The sequence below is a fragment of the Ochotona curzoniae genome, unplaced genomic scaffold, assembly GCF_017591425.1.
Source record: "Ochotona curzoniae isolate NIBS_2020 unplaced genomic scaffold, NIBS_Ocur_1.0 patch266, whole genome shotgun sequence".
In the NCBI taxonomy this organism is placed as follows: Eukaryota; Metazoa; Chordata; class Mammalia; order Lagomorpha; family Ochotonidae; genus Ochotona; species Ochotona curzoniae.
In genome coordinates this window covers 1,201,259-1,214,379 of record NW_024466824.1, presented here as the reverse complement: position 1 = coordinate 1,214,379, position 13,121 = coordinate 1,201,259, and the positions used below count along the sequence as shown (strand labels likewise).

At 42.6% G+C, this 13,121-nt stretch overlaps 1 protein-coding gene across 2 annotated transcripts in view; it reads right to left on the bottom strand.

The window, feature by feature from the left end:
• LOC121166947 (reelin) overlaps positions 1-13,121 on the bottom strand; it is a 357,334-nt gene that overhangs the window by 199,582 nt on the left and 144,631 nt on the right. For both annotated transcript variants that reach the window (XM_040996283.1, XM_040996284.1), the window contains exons 5-6: positions 3,610-3,642; positions 368-446 (exon numbers count right to left, since the gene is read on the bottom strand). In XM_040996283.1, the coding sequence (XP_040852217.1) occupies positions 368-446; positions 3,610-3,642 (112 nt within the window). The remainder of the gene's footprint in view (positions 1-367; positions 447-3,609; positions 3,643-13,121) is intronic.

Below are 13,121 nucleotides of genomic sequence, written 5' to 3'. Positions count from 1 at the left end.
GTCGAGGACGGCCCAAAGCCTTGGGACCCTACATCAGTGTGGGAGATCTGGAAGAGGCTCCTGGATCCTGCTTTGGATCAGCTCAGCTCTGACCATTGTGGCTGCTTGGGGATTGAATCATCAGATGGCGCATCTTTCTCTCTGACTTTCCAATACAAATAAATTTTAAAATCTTACAAAAAAGAAGCGAAGAAATACACATTATATATAGTCTGCTTTAAGCCCAGTTCCATAATTTAACAATTTTCCCTGATATCTTAGCACTAAACCAGAATTTGCTTTTCAATTCTACGTTTTTAACTGTCCCTTAAGGGACAGCTGCTTTTTGTATGAAGGCAAGCAGGAGAGGCACATTTCTGCAGCTTACCATATATTTGGATTCAATTCCAGTTGGTGGTAAGAATCAAAGTCATCTCGCAGGATGATGCTGTCGCTATGTAATTCAGCTGAAAGGAAAAAAAAAAAACCAAAATATTTAGGAAACAAACACCATTGCAGTCAACACAGTTTTTTACTATTATTATTTTTATCATTGTCCATGATGCATTTCTTTACAGATACAGGTTCCATCCCCTCCCCCATCCTTACTTTTTTCCTTCCCTGTTTTTTCCTCCCAACCTTTTCCTCCATATTATTATGGTAGTATAGTCCTTTCTTTAACACTTGCCAGTTTAATATTCTGCTATTTAAGTATATCATGGAACTGTAGATATAGACTGAGATAGAAAATCTAGTATCCTATTGTCAAGGTATATTTCAGTGTTTTGCTGGGCGTCCTCTTATTCGGGAGTAGAGATGCCTACTGCACCACATCTTCATGATAGCAGATACAGTTTTACACAGTGCTGCATTTATGAGGAATTTCAATATTTTCCCTTAAACCGAATTTAAACAAGCAGCCAATGACGTATGCTTTGTCTGTACATGACCGAGGGACAAAACAAAAATGTTGTGTTTGCTGAGATATCTGGAAGCCTGGAAATCAGCATACCCCAAGAAAAGCCAACCCCAGATGCCACTGGGTGGGACCCAGACAGAGGCGGTTCTGTACCTGTCGCTCGGCTCTGGCGACCCACTCATCTGCTGCACCTGGGAAAGCAGCCTAACTCGGGCCCAACTCAGCCTAACTCGGGCCCAACTCCCTTAATCGTGGGAGGGCTTGCAAAGGCTCGCTGCTGCTTAGCAGCCAGACGATGACTGCTGACCCATTTTCTTTTCTTCTGTCCTGGCTTCCCTGCTCTCAGTTCCTAAAACTTCCCTCATTTTCTAAATTCGAGGTGTTTCAGAGAGTTTTTGTTTTGTTTCATTTTGTCCTTAGAACTGTATAGGAGAAATAGCCTACAAGAAAGATTGAAATTCCCGGTTGCATCCAGGGTTTTACAACAGCATCACTACCCTTAGACTGCATTAAATATGTAAATTTTTAGGCTCTAGAATAACTGTCTGCTGAAAACAAAGATTTTTTTTTTCTGAAACTAGTAAGTACATACTCCCACTGATGAGGAGTGAGGCAATGAAAAAAGATTCCCAGGCCATTTATGGTCTAATACGTGCGTTCACTTTGAAGCTTGTGCGTGAAACGCTAATTATTTCCACACAAATTGTCAAAATTAACCTGCCACTGACAAATCCCCTTCACTCTGACTCCCATGTCCCTCTTAGCCAGTCTGTTTTAGCTAATATAAATTCCCTGGGTCTTTGCCATTGCCGTTTGAACCACACAGCAGGTGCCTTTTGGGAAAAAAATTTTAAGATCCTATCCTCTGATTAATAAAAACATATGCACAAGTTTTTATTTTGTTCAAAGATTTTGTTTGTTTGTTTGTTTTTAAGTTTTTTTTTTTTCAGCTCACTCAAATATAATTCCCTGAACTCAGTGGGAAATAAAAATCACTTCGAAATATCGGGGAAGGTATTTTTTAATTCTCTTTGGTCAACTGCCCCCCCACTGGTGGCAGTGCTCGTCCCCTGTCCGCAGGTAAGCAAGGTAATGAAGTCACGGTCACTGGTGAATCAGCAGGCCCTGGGAGTCATAGCTGGCCAGACGCAAAGCCGCAGGCGCCGGGGCTGAGAGCATGCGGAGATGCGTTGGAAAGCGCGCTGTGACAGCATCTGCACGGGGCAATGGCTTAATGATTCCTCCGAGCCAGCGGATGCAATGTCTGAAAAGCCTGGCAGGGTCCAGCTCTCTGATACCCAAGCTGCCTCACCCACTGTGACCACCAGCTCATCGTCTAGGCTGCCAGAAGGAGCGCAGGGACACCGGCTTGCCAAGCAAGGCAGCCCCAAGCCGTAACTTTACATAAAAGTGGAGCTTCTTCCTGGGTGTCTGCTTCTGTGTTTATTACCTCTAAACTTCGTTCTATCATTGACTAGACATCTTAGAAATAACAGACTCATCCGATGATCATCTCAACCTGAAGGGGAGGGCTCTGCTACCAAAACAAACCAAAGACAAAAAACAAAAACAAAAACAAAAACCCCATGATACTATATTTTTATTTGTGACCCCTGACGAGTTTTGCGACATTGGATTCATTTTATTTGCTAATTTATTTATTTTATTTTTCACAATACTGTCCCATCCTCCCATGCTGCCGTCCCCATCATTTCCGCCCACCTTATTACGATAGTACAGTACTTCAGTAACAGTCGCAAATGCAACATTCTGCTGTCTGAGTGCATCATTGCCTTGCAGCTATAGGCAATGTGGGACAGTCTACTATCCCATTGTCAAGATTCAGTTAACAGCTTCATTGGGAGTCCTCCTTTGATTTGGGAGTAGAGACACAGACTGCAGTGTAGCTTCATTCCCAGTATGCTAGTCTCCATTCTACAGTTCATCTGTGAGTATATCTATATCTATATCATCTAAATCTAAATCTAAATCTAAATCTAAATCTAAATCTATATCTATATCTATATCTACTTGTTTGCCTAATATGTATTTGTTTTGCATTTTGCATGAAGGTTGCTCTAAATCAGACAGAACATATGATGTTGATCCCTTTGGAGTCTGCTATTAATTCCATCTTGCACACAGGGAGACTGAGGCACGGGGGAGGGGAGGTTAAGGGCATGGCTCACAAGCTGCAAAGCTGACAATAACTCAGCCATTTTGGCTCCCGAATCAGTGACCTTCACCTCTTGGCAGCCTTGCTTCAGGAACAGCAGGCGATGTGATGAAAACATTACAGTGGCGTCTTCAAGGGTGAGGGCCACACGATTCCCCTCTATTTTGCTCAGTTGAGCATAAACCTCCCACCTCAAAGGACCTCAGTTTGTTTAGGGCTCCTGACTCGTCGCCTTTACATTCTATCCTTATGATGGGCAAGACCGGTGGTGGAAATGCCTTATGAAAACGCGTGGCCAAAAGTTCATCCTCAGTGGGATCCCCAGGGTGATGGCTCCAGCTGGCCTGAGAGTCCCTGTGTCAGCCCCACATGTTCACCTGCTCTGGGAAGAACCTAGTAGCCCTTCTAGGAGTCTAGTCTTATTGAATGACCAACAAATTGGCATCGGCAGAGGATTTCCGCATCCATTCAGGGTCAAGAGCAAAGCCAGATCAAGGCGACAATGGATGATGACGCCAGGCTCTGTGACACTCACCTAGATGTGCATGTGTCGGGGCCTCTGTGGGAGCTGGAGGGAGAAAGAGAAAAAGAAGAAAGAGGACCTGTTAATCATAAAAGCAATACATATTTGTATTAAAAAAAATAACAAAAGTAAATACCAGTGATACGTGATGACAAAAGCAGTTGTAAAATTTAGGTCACACTAAACGAATCACAGGGCTTAGGGACTGCGGTATCTTTTGCAGAGAAAGAAAAACTACTGACCCACATCCTAAAGTCTGATAGCCAACTCTCTGTTCAGTTCTAATTTTAAAGTACTGGATTCCTCCCACGGCGGAGGGCAGAAACCTCTTACACACAGGATAGTCATTTGGCTCCATATCCCTTGAAACACAGAAGGTGAGTGGTGACGTGACAGGTAAAGGATGCGCCAAAACCCTTTTAAGCACAGCTGGCAACTGCGCTGAACATTCAGCAAATGGAAACAGAAAGCCCCATTCATATTTCTAAAGTGCTCACCACCTGGCGGGGACAATTACAGTGCAGTTAACAAGTGTTCAGAACCGTGTTCAGGTGGCGGTGCAACACAGCAGGAAATCCAGGCTGACGAGGGGAAGCCAGGTTCCAGAGGAGACAATTTTCCCAATGGCTCTCAAAGACTCGTAGGGGGGAAGCAGGTGCAGGCAAAGAAAGGCACAGGGCCTTCTTTCTGGGGAAAAATGCAATGGCAAAGCGAAGGGACAGAGAATGGCTACTGGGGAGAAGCAGAGTTGGTGACACTGGAAATACTGGGAGCTCAGGATCATGGAACTGAATGCCCTCTCACTGGGCACCATGAGGATGTCTTTATCACCCACGTGTAGAGAATGGTGGGTCCACATGCAACTGTGGTCCTCCGGTGGGGTGGACACAACCCACCAGGGAACGCCTGTCTTCACTCTTCTCTCTAGCTCTGGATTCCTACTTCCTGCTCATGTGGACCCTGGGAAGCAGCAGCGATGGGCCCCTGCCGCTCATCTGTAACATCTGGATTAACTTCCTCTCCTGGCTCCTGGCTCCTGGCTTCAGCCCGGCTCAGCCGACTGCATACACTGGGGGAGCAAGCAAGCAAGCAAATGGAAGCTGAATCTCCTTTTTTCTGCTTCTCAAATAAATAAATCATGTTTAGACAAATTAATAAAAGTAAAGAATGGGAACTTTCAAAGAGACAAGTCACACTTATCCAGCAACATTTTGATTATTCTATTCTTTTCCTCAAAGAATGTCCAAACCTACAGAGCAACGCCAGTTGACCACGTAAAAATCAGAAATCATGACAGATATTTTTAAATGTACGTATTTGTTTTAAAAAATATTGATAGAAGTATAAAAAGTCTAGTTTCTATCAGGCAGTGCTTCAGCGACGCTGGATTAAAAACCCAGACTTCCTAGCATTTTAAAGATGTTGATCTCCCTGATTTTGATCAAAATATCACACATATGGGGAATATATCTCTTGGCCTTTGGAGTGGACTCTATGCAAATTGCCACGGATACAGCTGGTGGAATATTTCCTTACACATTTCCAAGTGCTCTGAAACATCGCCATTTTATGGGACTCCTGAAGACAGACACGGAATCATAAATGTACGACCTTGTGTTTTATGTGAGTACTTACTGAAGAAGCCACGAAAAGTGTTACATTCACTGAGCTGCCAGCTTTAATCCAAGATTTTTTTGAAACCAAGAGGTTTACATGTCAATTAGCCAAAAAATCACAAACAAAAACATTGCACAATGATGTATGCTTTCTCACCAATATCACACTGTATGCAAACAACCTAATTTTGAAAAACCAGCTGAAAGTAAGAGAATTTATGCTGAAATTAAAAGTTCTAAAATACGCATGAATACTTTTACAAATGTCCCTCATATGAACCCATGCCCAGATGATTTTAATTGTAATTCCCAGCATTTTCTAACGTATGTGAAAAAAAATAACAAGAAAAATTTGAAGAACGTCTTGTTGCCATCAGTAATTTTGGAGTTGTGTTTTCAATCTGTGCAAATTCTCTCTGAATTCACGTTATTGACACTTGGTTGACAGAGAAGAAACAATTTACTTAGAGGGATGTAGTTTCAAACTTGATCTTTTACTTCAAAAATAAATCAGCTCTTTTAGGGAAAAAAATGGATAAATTTTGTCAAGGTGGATATGGATGTTAAAACGTAAATTTTTTTTTTACATCCAATGCAATTACTGGTTGATCTTTACGAATGTATGAAACATTGCACATACAAATTTATCTTCCAACTGAAAACATTCTGAAACATTAATACAAATCAAGCGATTCTATTTTGGAGACTTGGTATGAAAAATAAAGAATGTACACTATGTCACTGGTAATTTCGTGCTGACATTATATCGAAATACAAATATTTTACACTGTTAAATATGCATTCATTTCACCGATTCCTTTTTGATTTCCACACGTGGCTGCTCAGAATATCTGAAATTCAGAGTTGCACCTGGCATTATCTTTCATTGTACTGTGCTGGCAGAGACCTCGGAAGGTGATGTGTCTTGGCATTGGTTAGGACAGTGCTATCGTGCAGCAGGTGGTGAAGCTGCGGGAGGGCACCCAGTGCTTCCAAGGTGAGAGAAGTGATATCAGGAGGTGAGTGTACCTTTAAGGAACAGGTGGAAGAAGTCAGCAAAGGAGACTGAAGCAGTGGGTGGTATTGTGGACATAACAGTGTCTAGAGAAAAGCAAGCTAAGGAGAGCTGAATCCACTCTGTTACGCAGCTATCTAGTGAGAATGCCCTGTTGTATATAAGCTACAGATGGTTCAAGGAGGTGCCCGAGAGACTGTATCTGACATGGGGATTGCTCCTGAGAGTGTCTGATGCCAAAAAGCAACACACTAGAGAGTAGCCTAGCGGCTAAAGTCCTCGCCTTGAATGCTCCAGGATCCCTTATGGGCGCAGGTTCTAATCCCGGCAGCTCCACTTCCCATCCAGCTCCCTGCCTGTGGCCCGGGAAAGCAGTTGAGGACAGCCCAATGCTTTGGGATCCTGTACCTGTGTGGGAGACCTGGAGGAAGTTCCTGGCTCCTGGCTCCAGATCGGCACAGCACCAGCCGTTGCACTCACTTGGGGAGTGAATCATCGGATGGAAGATCTATCTCTCTATCTCTCCAGCTCTCTGCATATCTTACTTTGCAATAAAAATAAATAAATCTTCACAAAAAAGATACTTTGTTTCTGAAGTTATAATGGTCCAATATCAGCTGAATTGTGGGAGGGACACTTGTATTAAAGTAAAGAGGGGTGGGGGACAGTAGCTAAAATAGGAAGTTCCAGCAAAACTCTTGGGTAAGAAATCAGTTAGATTAAAGGTAAGAAAAGTTATGACAATTATCAATTAGGGATACTTACTACCAGGTCCAGTGATCAGATAAGAATAATCAAATATCTAAGGAAACATCAATTGGGTTTCTTACTTTATTTTTAATGACCTTGGGGACTGAAGCCTGCAAGGTCTGGACTTTAGTCACTAGACTATTGTGCTGGGTCCTTACTGAATAATTTTAAGTAAAAAAGGTAAATGTACCTGCTGCCTAAAACAACTAATTATTTCCTCAAAAAGTGAAGATATTTTAGAGAACACTGAATTTAGTAAAAAGAAAAGTCTCCTTATGCATTCCTATTCACACCTGTTTGATGTAAAGGTGGCCCCTTAATCCACGGGCTTGGGGAGACGATTCTGATCCCGCCTCACTAAGTGACCATCGGGGTCAGTTTTATGTCATTTAGACAGCATACTCAAGCAAACAGGAAGTCCACCGTGTTGTCTGCACTGACAGAGGTGAGCACACCGTGGAAGAGTAGCCTGCTGAAGCACGAACATTTATTCCACTGTCACTTGGTTCGTACCTGCGTGACTTCATATTAGTGAGCACAGATGGCCTACTGCATTTCTGTGTGATGTGGCCTTGGCTTGAATGCTGCTCCTCTTCCCTGCATTATTAGCAAATGCATGCTCATCAAAAAGACACTAGGTTTAAGAGTTCAATTTAAAAAGCACCGATTTATTTCTGGGCTCAGTGCAATGGCTCAGTGACCAAGCCCTTGCCTTGCAAGGGCTGAGATCCCTTATGCATGCTGGTTTGTACCCTTGCTGTTCCACTTCCCATCAGGCTCCCTCCTTGTGGCCTGGGAAAGCAGTGGAGGATGAACCAAAGCCTTGGGACCCTGCACCTGCGTGGGAGACCTGGAAGAAGCTCTTGGCTCAGCTCTGTCCTTTGCCAGTCACTTGAGGAATGAACCAGTGGACAGAAGATTTTTTTCTATGTCATATTTTCTCTCTTCAAATTAAAACAAAAACAAATATCTAGGAAAAAAAAAGATTTATTTTACTTGGAAGTCAGAGTTACAGAGAGAGAGAGAGAGAGAGAGTTGGATCGGTTCCAGGCTGGCAGCCAGGAGCGTCTTCGGGATCTCTCATGTGGGTGCAGGACTGAGCTATCCTTCCAGGCCAAGCAGCATTGGGCTACCCTTTGCTGCTTTCCCAGGCCATTAAGCAGGAAGCTGGATGGGAAGAAGAGCAACCAGGACTTGAACTGGCACTCATATGGAATGCTGGCACCACAGGTGGAGGATTAACGTGCTATGTCATGTGCTGGCCCCAAGGGCTCGGGTCTTACCCCAGTGGCATATTTCCAGCTTTTCCTCTCCTGTTGTGTTGGCATCGACCTCACTTTAGGATAGAATCGTGAAGTCCTTCTAGATCGCTCTGATGTGTGTTTCTTTATTTTCAAGATTTATTTATTTTTATTGGACAGGCAGATATATAGAGAGGAGGAGAGACAGAGAGGAAGATCTTCCATCCGATGATTCACTCCCCAAGTGAGCGCAATGGCTGGAGTTGAGCTAATCTGAAGCCAGGAGCCAGGAGCTCTTGCGGATCTCCCAAGCAGGTGCAGGATCCCAATGGCTTGGGCCATCGTTGATTGCTTTCCCAGGCCACAAGCAGGGAGCTGGATGGGAAGTGGAGCTGCCAGGATTAGAACCGGCACCCCTACGGGATCCTGGAGCATTCAAAGTGAGGACTTTAACCTCTACAGTATTGCGCAGGCCCAAGATTGCTTTTTTTTTTTTTTTTTATTGGAAAGGCAGATTTACAGAGAGGGGAGAGAAAGATTTTCCAACTGCTGGTTCAATCGCCAAGTGGCTGCAATGACCTGAGCTGAGCCAATCCAAAGTCAGGAGCCGGGAGCTTTTTCTTGGACTCCTATATGTGTGCAGCATCCCAAGGCTTTGGCCGTCCTTGACTGCTTTCCCAGGAGATAGGCAGTGAGCAGGAGGGGAAGTGGAGCAGCCAGGCTACAAACTGATGCCCATATGGAATCCCAGCGCATGCAAAATGAACACTTGAGCTACTAGGCTACCGTGTCAGACCCTTAGCTTCACTTTTGAGACCCTCAAGACCATATCCAAGGGCTGAGCAGAATGTCATACTATGAAAGATGGTATACCCTAGCATAGAGCTATTAACAGCTTTGGCTATCCCCAGATTAACAAAAACAATTGCACATTCCTTGCCATCAATTAATTAATTAATTAATTAATCCACTGCTGTGGAAAACTTTAAGTTACATATGAATTACTTATTAAATAATTTGTCTTTCCATAAGTGTTGCGGGTGACTTAGCATGTTATGCCTGTGGACCCAGCACAATTGTTCAGTTGCTAAATTGGTTGCCTTACCAATGCCAAGATCCAGTCTTGGCACTGGTTAGTATCCCAGTTGCTCCATTTCCCATCCAGCTCCCTGCATGTGGTCTGGGAAAGCAGTAAAGGATGTCCCCAAATCTCAGGGCCCTGCACCCATATGGGAGACTTGGAGGAGGCTTCTGGCTCCTGGTTTTGTATAAGCTCAGTCCTGGATGTTGTAGCCACTTGGGGAATGAATTAGCAGATGGAAGATCTTTCTGTTTCTTTTTCTCTCTGTAAGTCTGTCTTTCCAATAAAAATAGATAAATCTTAAACAAAAAAAAAAAGAAAAGAAAACTTGAAATCTCCACGAAGAACTTATAAACAGGACACTGAGGAGACAGCAAGTTTCACTAGTGTTTTAGAAATGAACTACAACGATCATGAAGTTGATTTTCACAGGACATTCCAAGGTGAGCCACGAACACTGGCGTGGATAAATAAACCCAACTCTTAATTCAGAAGCTCTCTTAATTTGTTAATAACCCTAGGCAAGACGGTAATATTGCTATCTATATTAATAGAACGCAGAAAAGATGAGTCAATTTGTATTTCAATGAACTCTAGCTCTCATTTAGAGAAAGCATAAATCACTGTATTTTTATTAAAAAAATGGCATTGAGATATAAAAATTAACTGTGCTCTACATAAAACTTAATCGGGTTTCAGCTTCAGCAATGTGAACTCGAAGCTGACTTTAAGCTATATCATGCTGACCAAGAACAGGACACATATCTTCAACATTACTCAAGTTAGTCAACCTCACAGGTACATTAGGAAATACTGCGCATCAGGGTAAACTGAAGATTTCACTTTGCTTAAAATGGGGAGTAAGAACAAGGGCACAGGATGTTGTTATCCCGTTAGGCTCCCACTAACGCAGCCAGGCTTCCCAACAGCCCAGTTCCAGCCAGAGATTAAAAACAGCGCATGGTATACTCCGACTTGTGTTTGGTTGAGAGACACCTTTCGAATGTTAAAACTATCAACAGATTGACAGGGATTTCTTTTACAGGAAGGTGTTGCAAAATGAGAATTTACTTGATTTCACAACTGAAATCTCTGCTGAGAGCAAATGAGGAGACAGTACGGAGCATAATACAATCTTTTCCTACAAGATATGTACATTTTCTCATGAATATCCACATGGCTCATTAATGTGCACCTAAGGCTCTTTGCATATTTGTGGTCACGCCACCTTATTGGTCCTCATTCTCCAGTGGGAGCTGGGATGCCCTCAGATGACTTGCTCTGTTAAGTACACAGCTTTGGCTCAGGAACCAAATGCTTGGGTACTAGAATACCTGAGGATTACCAAGATCTCACAGACCAAACAGTGAGGATGAGAAAGGATTTTGAAAATGGTGGTCTTCCTCCTGCTCGCTTGAGACTATTATGATTGGTGGCGAACGAAGCATCTGAATACAGAGGGGATTAAAATGACGTCTTTGCAAAAACTAATGGAGGGGCAGAAGGGGCAGAAGGGGCAAAGGAAAGGAGCAGAGGAGTTAGGAAACTGGCTGTCTTCTTGGAACTGCACCAATAGAACACAAAAATTATTCTCGTTATAGTAACAAAAAATTTTAAAGGCACTCTACCAATTCCAAAAAATTAAAGAAAAAAAAATCCTAAATAGTTTATGGAAGAGCCTTTTCTTCAAGTGTGCCATTCTGGCAATGCGTTACCAACCACCAGGGACAAGCGAAGGAAGATACTGGACACGACACACCTTGAGTGCATCCAAACTCAGGCAGATTTGACAACCAGGAAAGAAACAGTGAAGGTCAATGGCAATCTCCAATCCGGGTCAAAGTAAGCAAGTCCTACAACAAACAGTTGACCGAGTGCACCAGATGTGCGAGTCAAGTACCTTCAGTCCACAGATTTTCAAATACATGTTTCTTGGCCTCTCCAAAAAAAGGTGACTATATGTTTGCTTCAGGAAGAGTAGACAAAGTGTGTGTCTCAACACCTTTTGGCCCATCTGCATGTAGTCCCTGGTGCCAGAATTACAAGAGTCAAGAATCTCTTTGGAGAAACGCAGAAGGTTTTCCAAAAACTCGCAAAGACTGCATCTTACGGAAAACTACGCACGCATTTCAAAAGGCTCTTACAGTCAGAGAAACTTATCTTTTAATTTTACTTTTCCATGAGCTTCTGAAATACCCTTGAATCTTTACATTTTGGGGGCAGAATATATTTCAAATCGGTCACTCAGTGTAAATTAACTGGAGTTTCCTGTGTTAAAAAATAAACAACTAACTGCTTGTTACTTCCTTTCCATACTTTTAAACCCAACTAATTTTTAATATCTACTGCATAATATTCAATAGTGACTCTGAGAGCTACATTACTGCACATATTTTGCATACTGCCTCAGTCATTTACAGAATCTCACAGACTGTAATAAGAAATTTTCTCCCTTTGTTCCTGGCATTCAGCACGACCACCTTAGTTGAGCTCTGCTGATGGCAATGGGAACTTAGAATATTCCTGTACAGGAAAGAGGCAATTGACACCTGCAATTCCACATTTGCTTCTAAGATCTCATATTAGTTTTCTAAGATTTGAATCTTGATGCTCTCAATAACACTTCACTTAATCCCATTTTTAAAATATTTTATTTTTAATTCAAGTGTAGCTTTGCAGAGAGAAGGAGAGACACGGAGAGATCTTCCATCTGTTTGCTCACTCCTCAAATGGCCACAATGGCCTCTATTGGCTCAGTTCCACAGCTGAGCTGATCCAAAGCCAGGAGCCAGGAAATTCATTCATTCAGGTCTCCCAAGTGGGTGCAGGGGCATGAGGACTTGGGCCATTCTCATCTGTTTTCCCAAGCCACAAGCAGGGAGCTGGAAGGGAAATGGAGCAAGCTGGGGCATGAACTGGTGTCCATGTGGGATGTTGGCACCTCCAGGTGAAGGATTAGCCTATTGAGCCATAGCACTGGCCTCTTAATCCTATTTTAATAGCACCAACTTCTGGATCTTTAAAAAGTAAATATAAAGATGAGTCACTGAATGGTATTTTCATAGTGTAGCTATGCTCAAAATAATACTTCATTTCGAAGAAAAGCATGTCTTTTTTTGATGCTTTTTCAACTGTTGAGCCCATCAGAACTAGGAAATCACAGTAGTAGCCTAGGATTAGCAAGAAGAAGGCCTATTTAATCCCACCAGAGGGTATTCTCTTGCAAATTTGCCCTTTTTCCGAATTGACCGAATCTGGAAGAAAATTTTCAGGTGATCACGGGGCTGTAAAATACGGTAGTGCCAACAAATCGTAGCCAACTTGTTGAACAAATTATCCAGTACAAAGAATGAAGATTTTAATGTGCTGGCCTTAAAAAAAAGGAGAGCATGCTTAAAAGTGAGTTGGACGTATGGCTTATGAGATATTTTTGCTAATAATATTAATTATAAAAGAAAAGAGCCTTTGAACGAAGAAGCTGCTCTTGCTCTCTCCCCTCCTCCCCTCCCTGCTTCTTCCTCTCATATATATATATTTGTATTTGTATATATATATATCCAGTATATGCACAGTGACAAGAGATGCTAACAGACACAGGTAGAATGTCGCAGGAACTCTAACAGGGACTCCAGAATCGTTTTGGAATTCGAGGCCCTAGGTAGTTTTGCCTCAGGTATCTCTTCACCTAATTTGAAATTCAAATGTACGAGATTTCCAAAACTAAATATGACAAATGAGACATGGTCTGTGAAGTTAGTATTTAATGAGCTACGAACCCAGACTTTCATCTCCCCAGGAATAATTTCTTTATTACTTTTTTG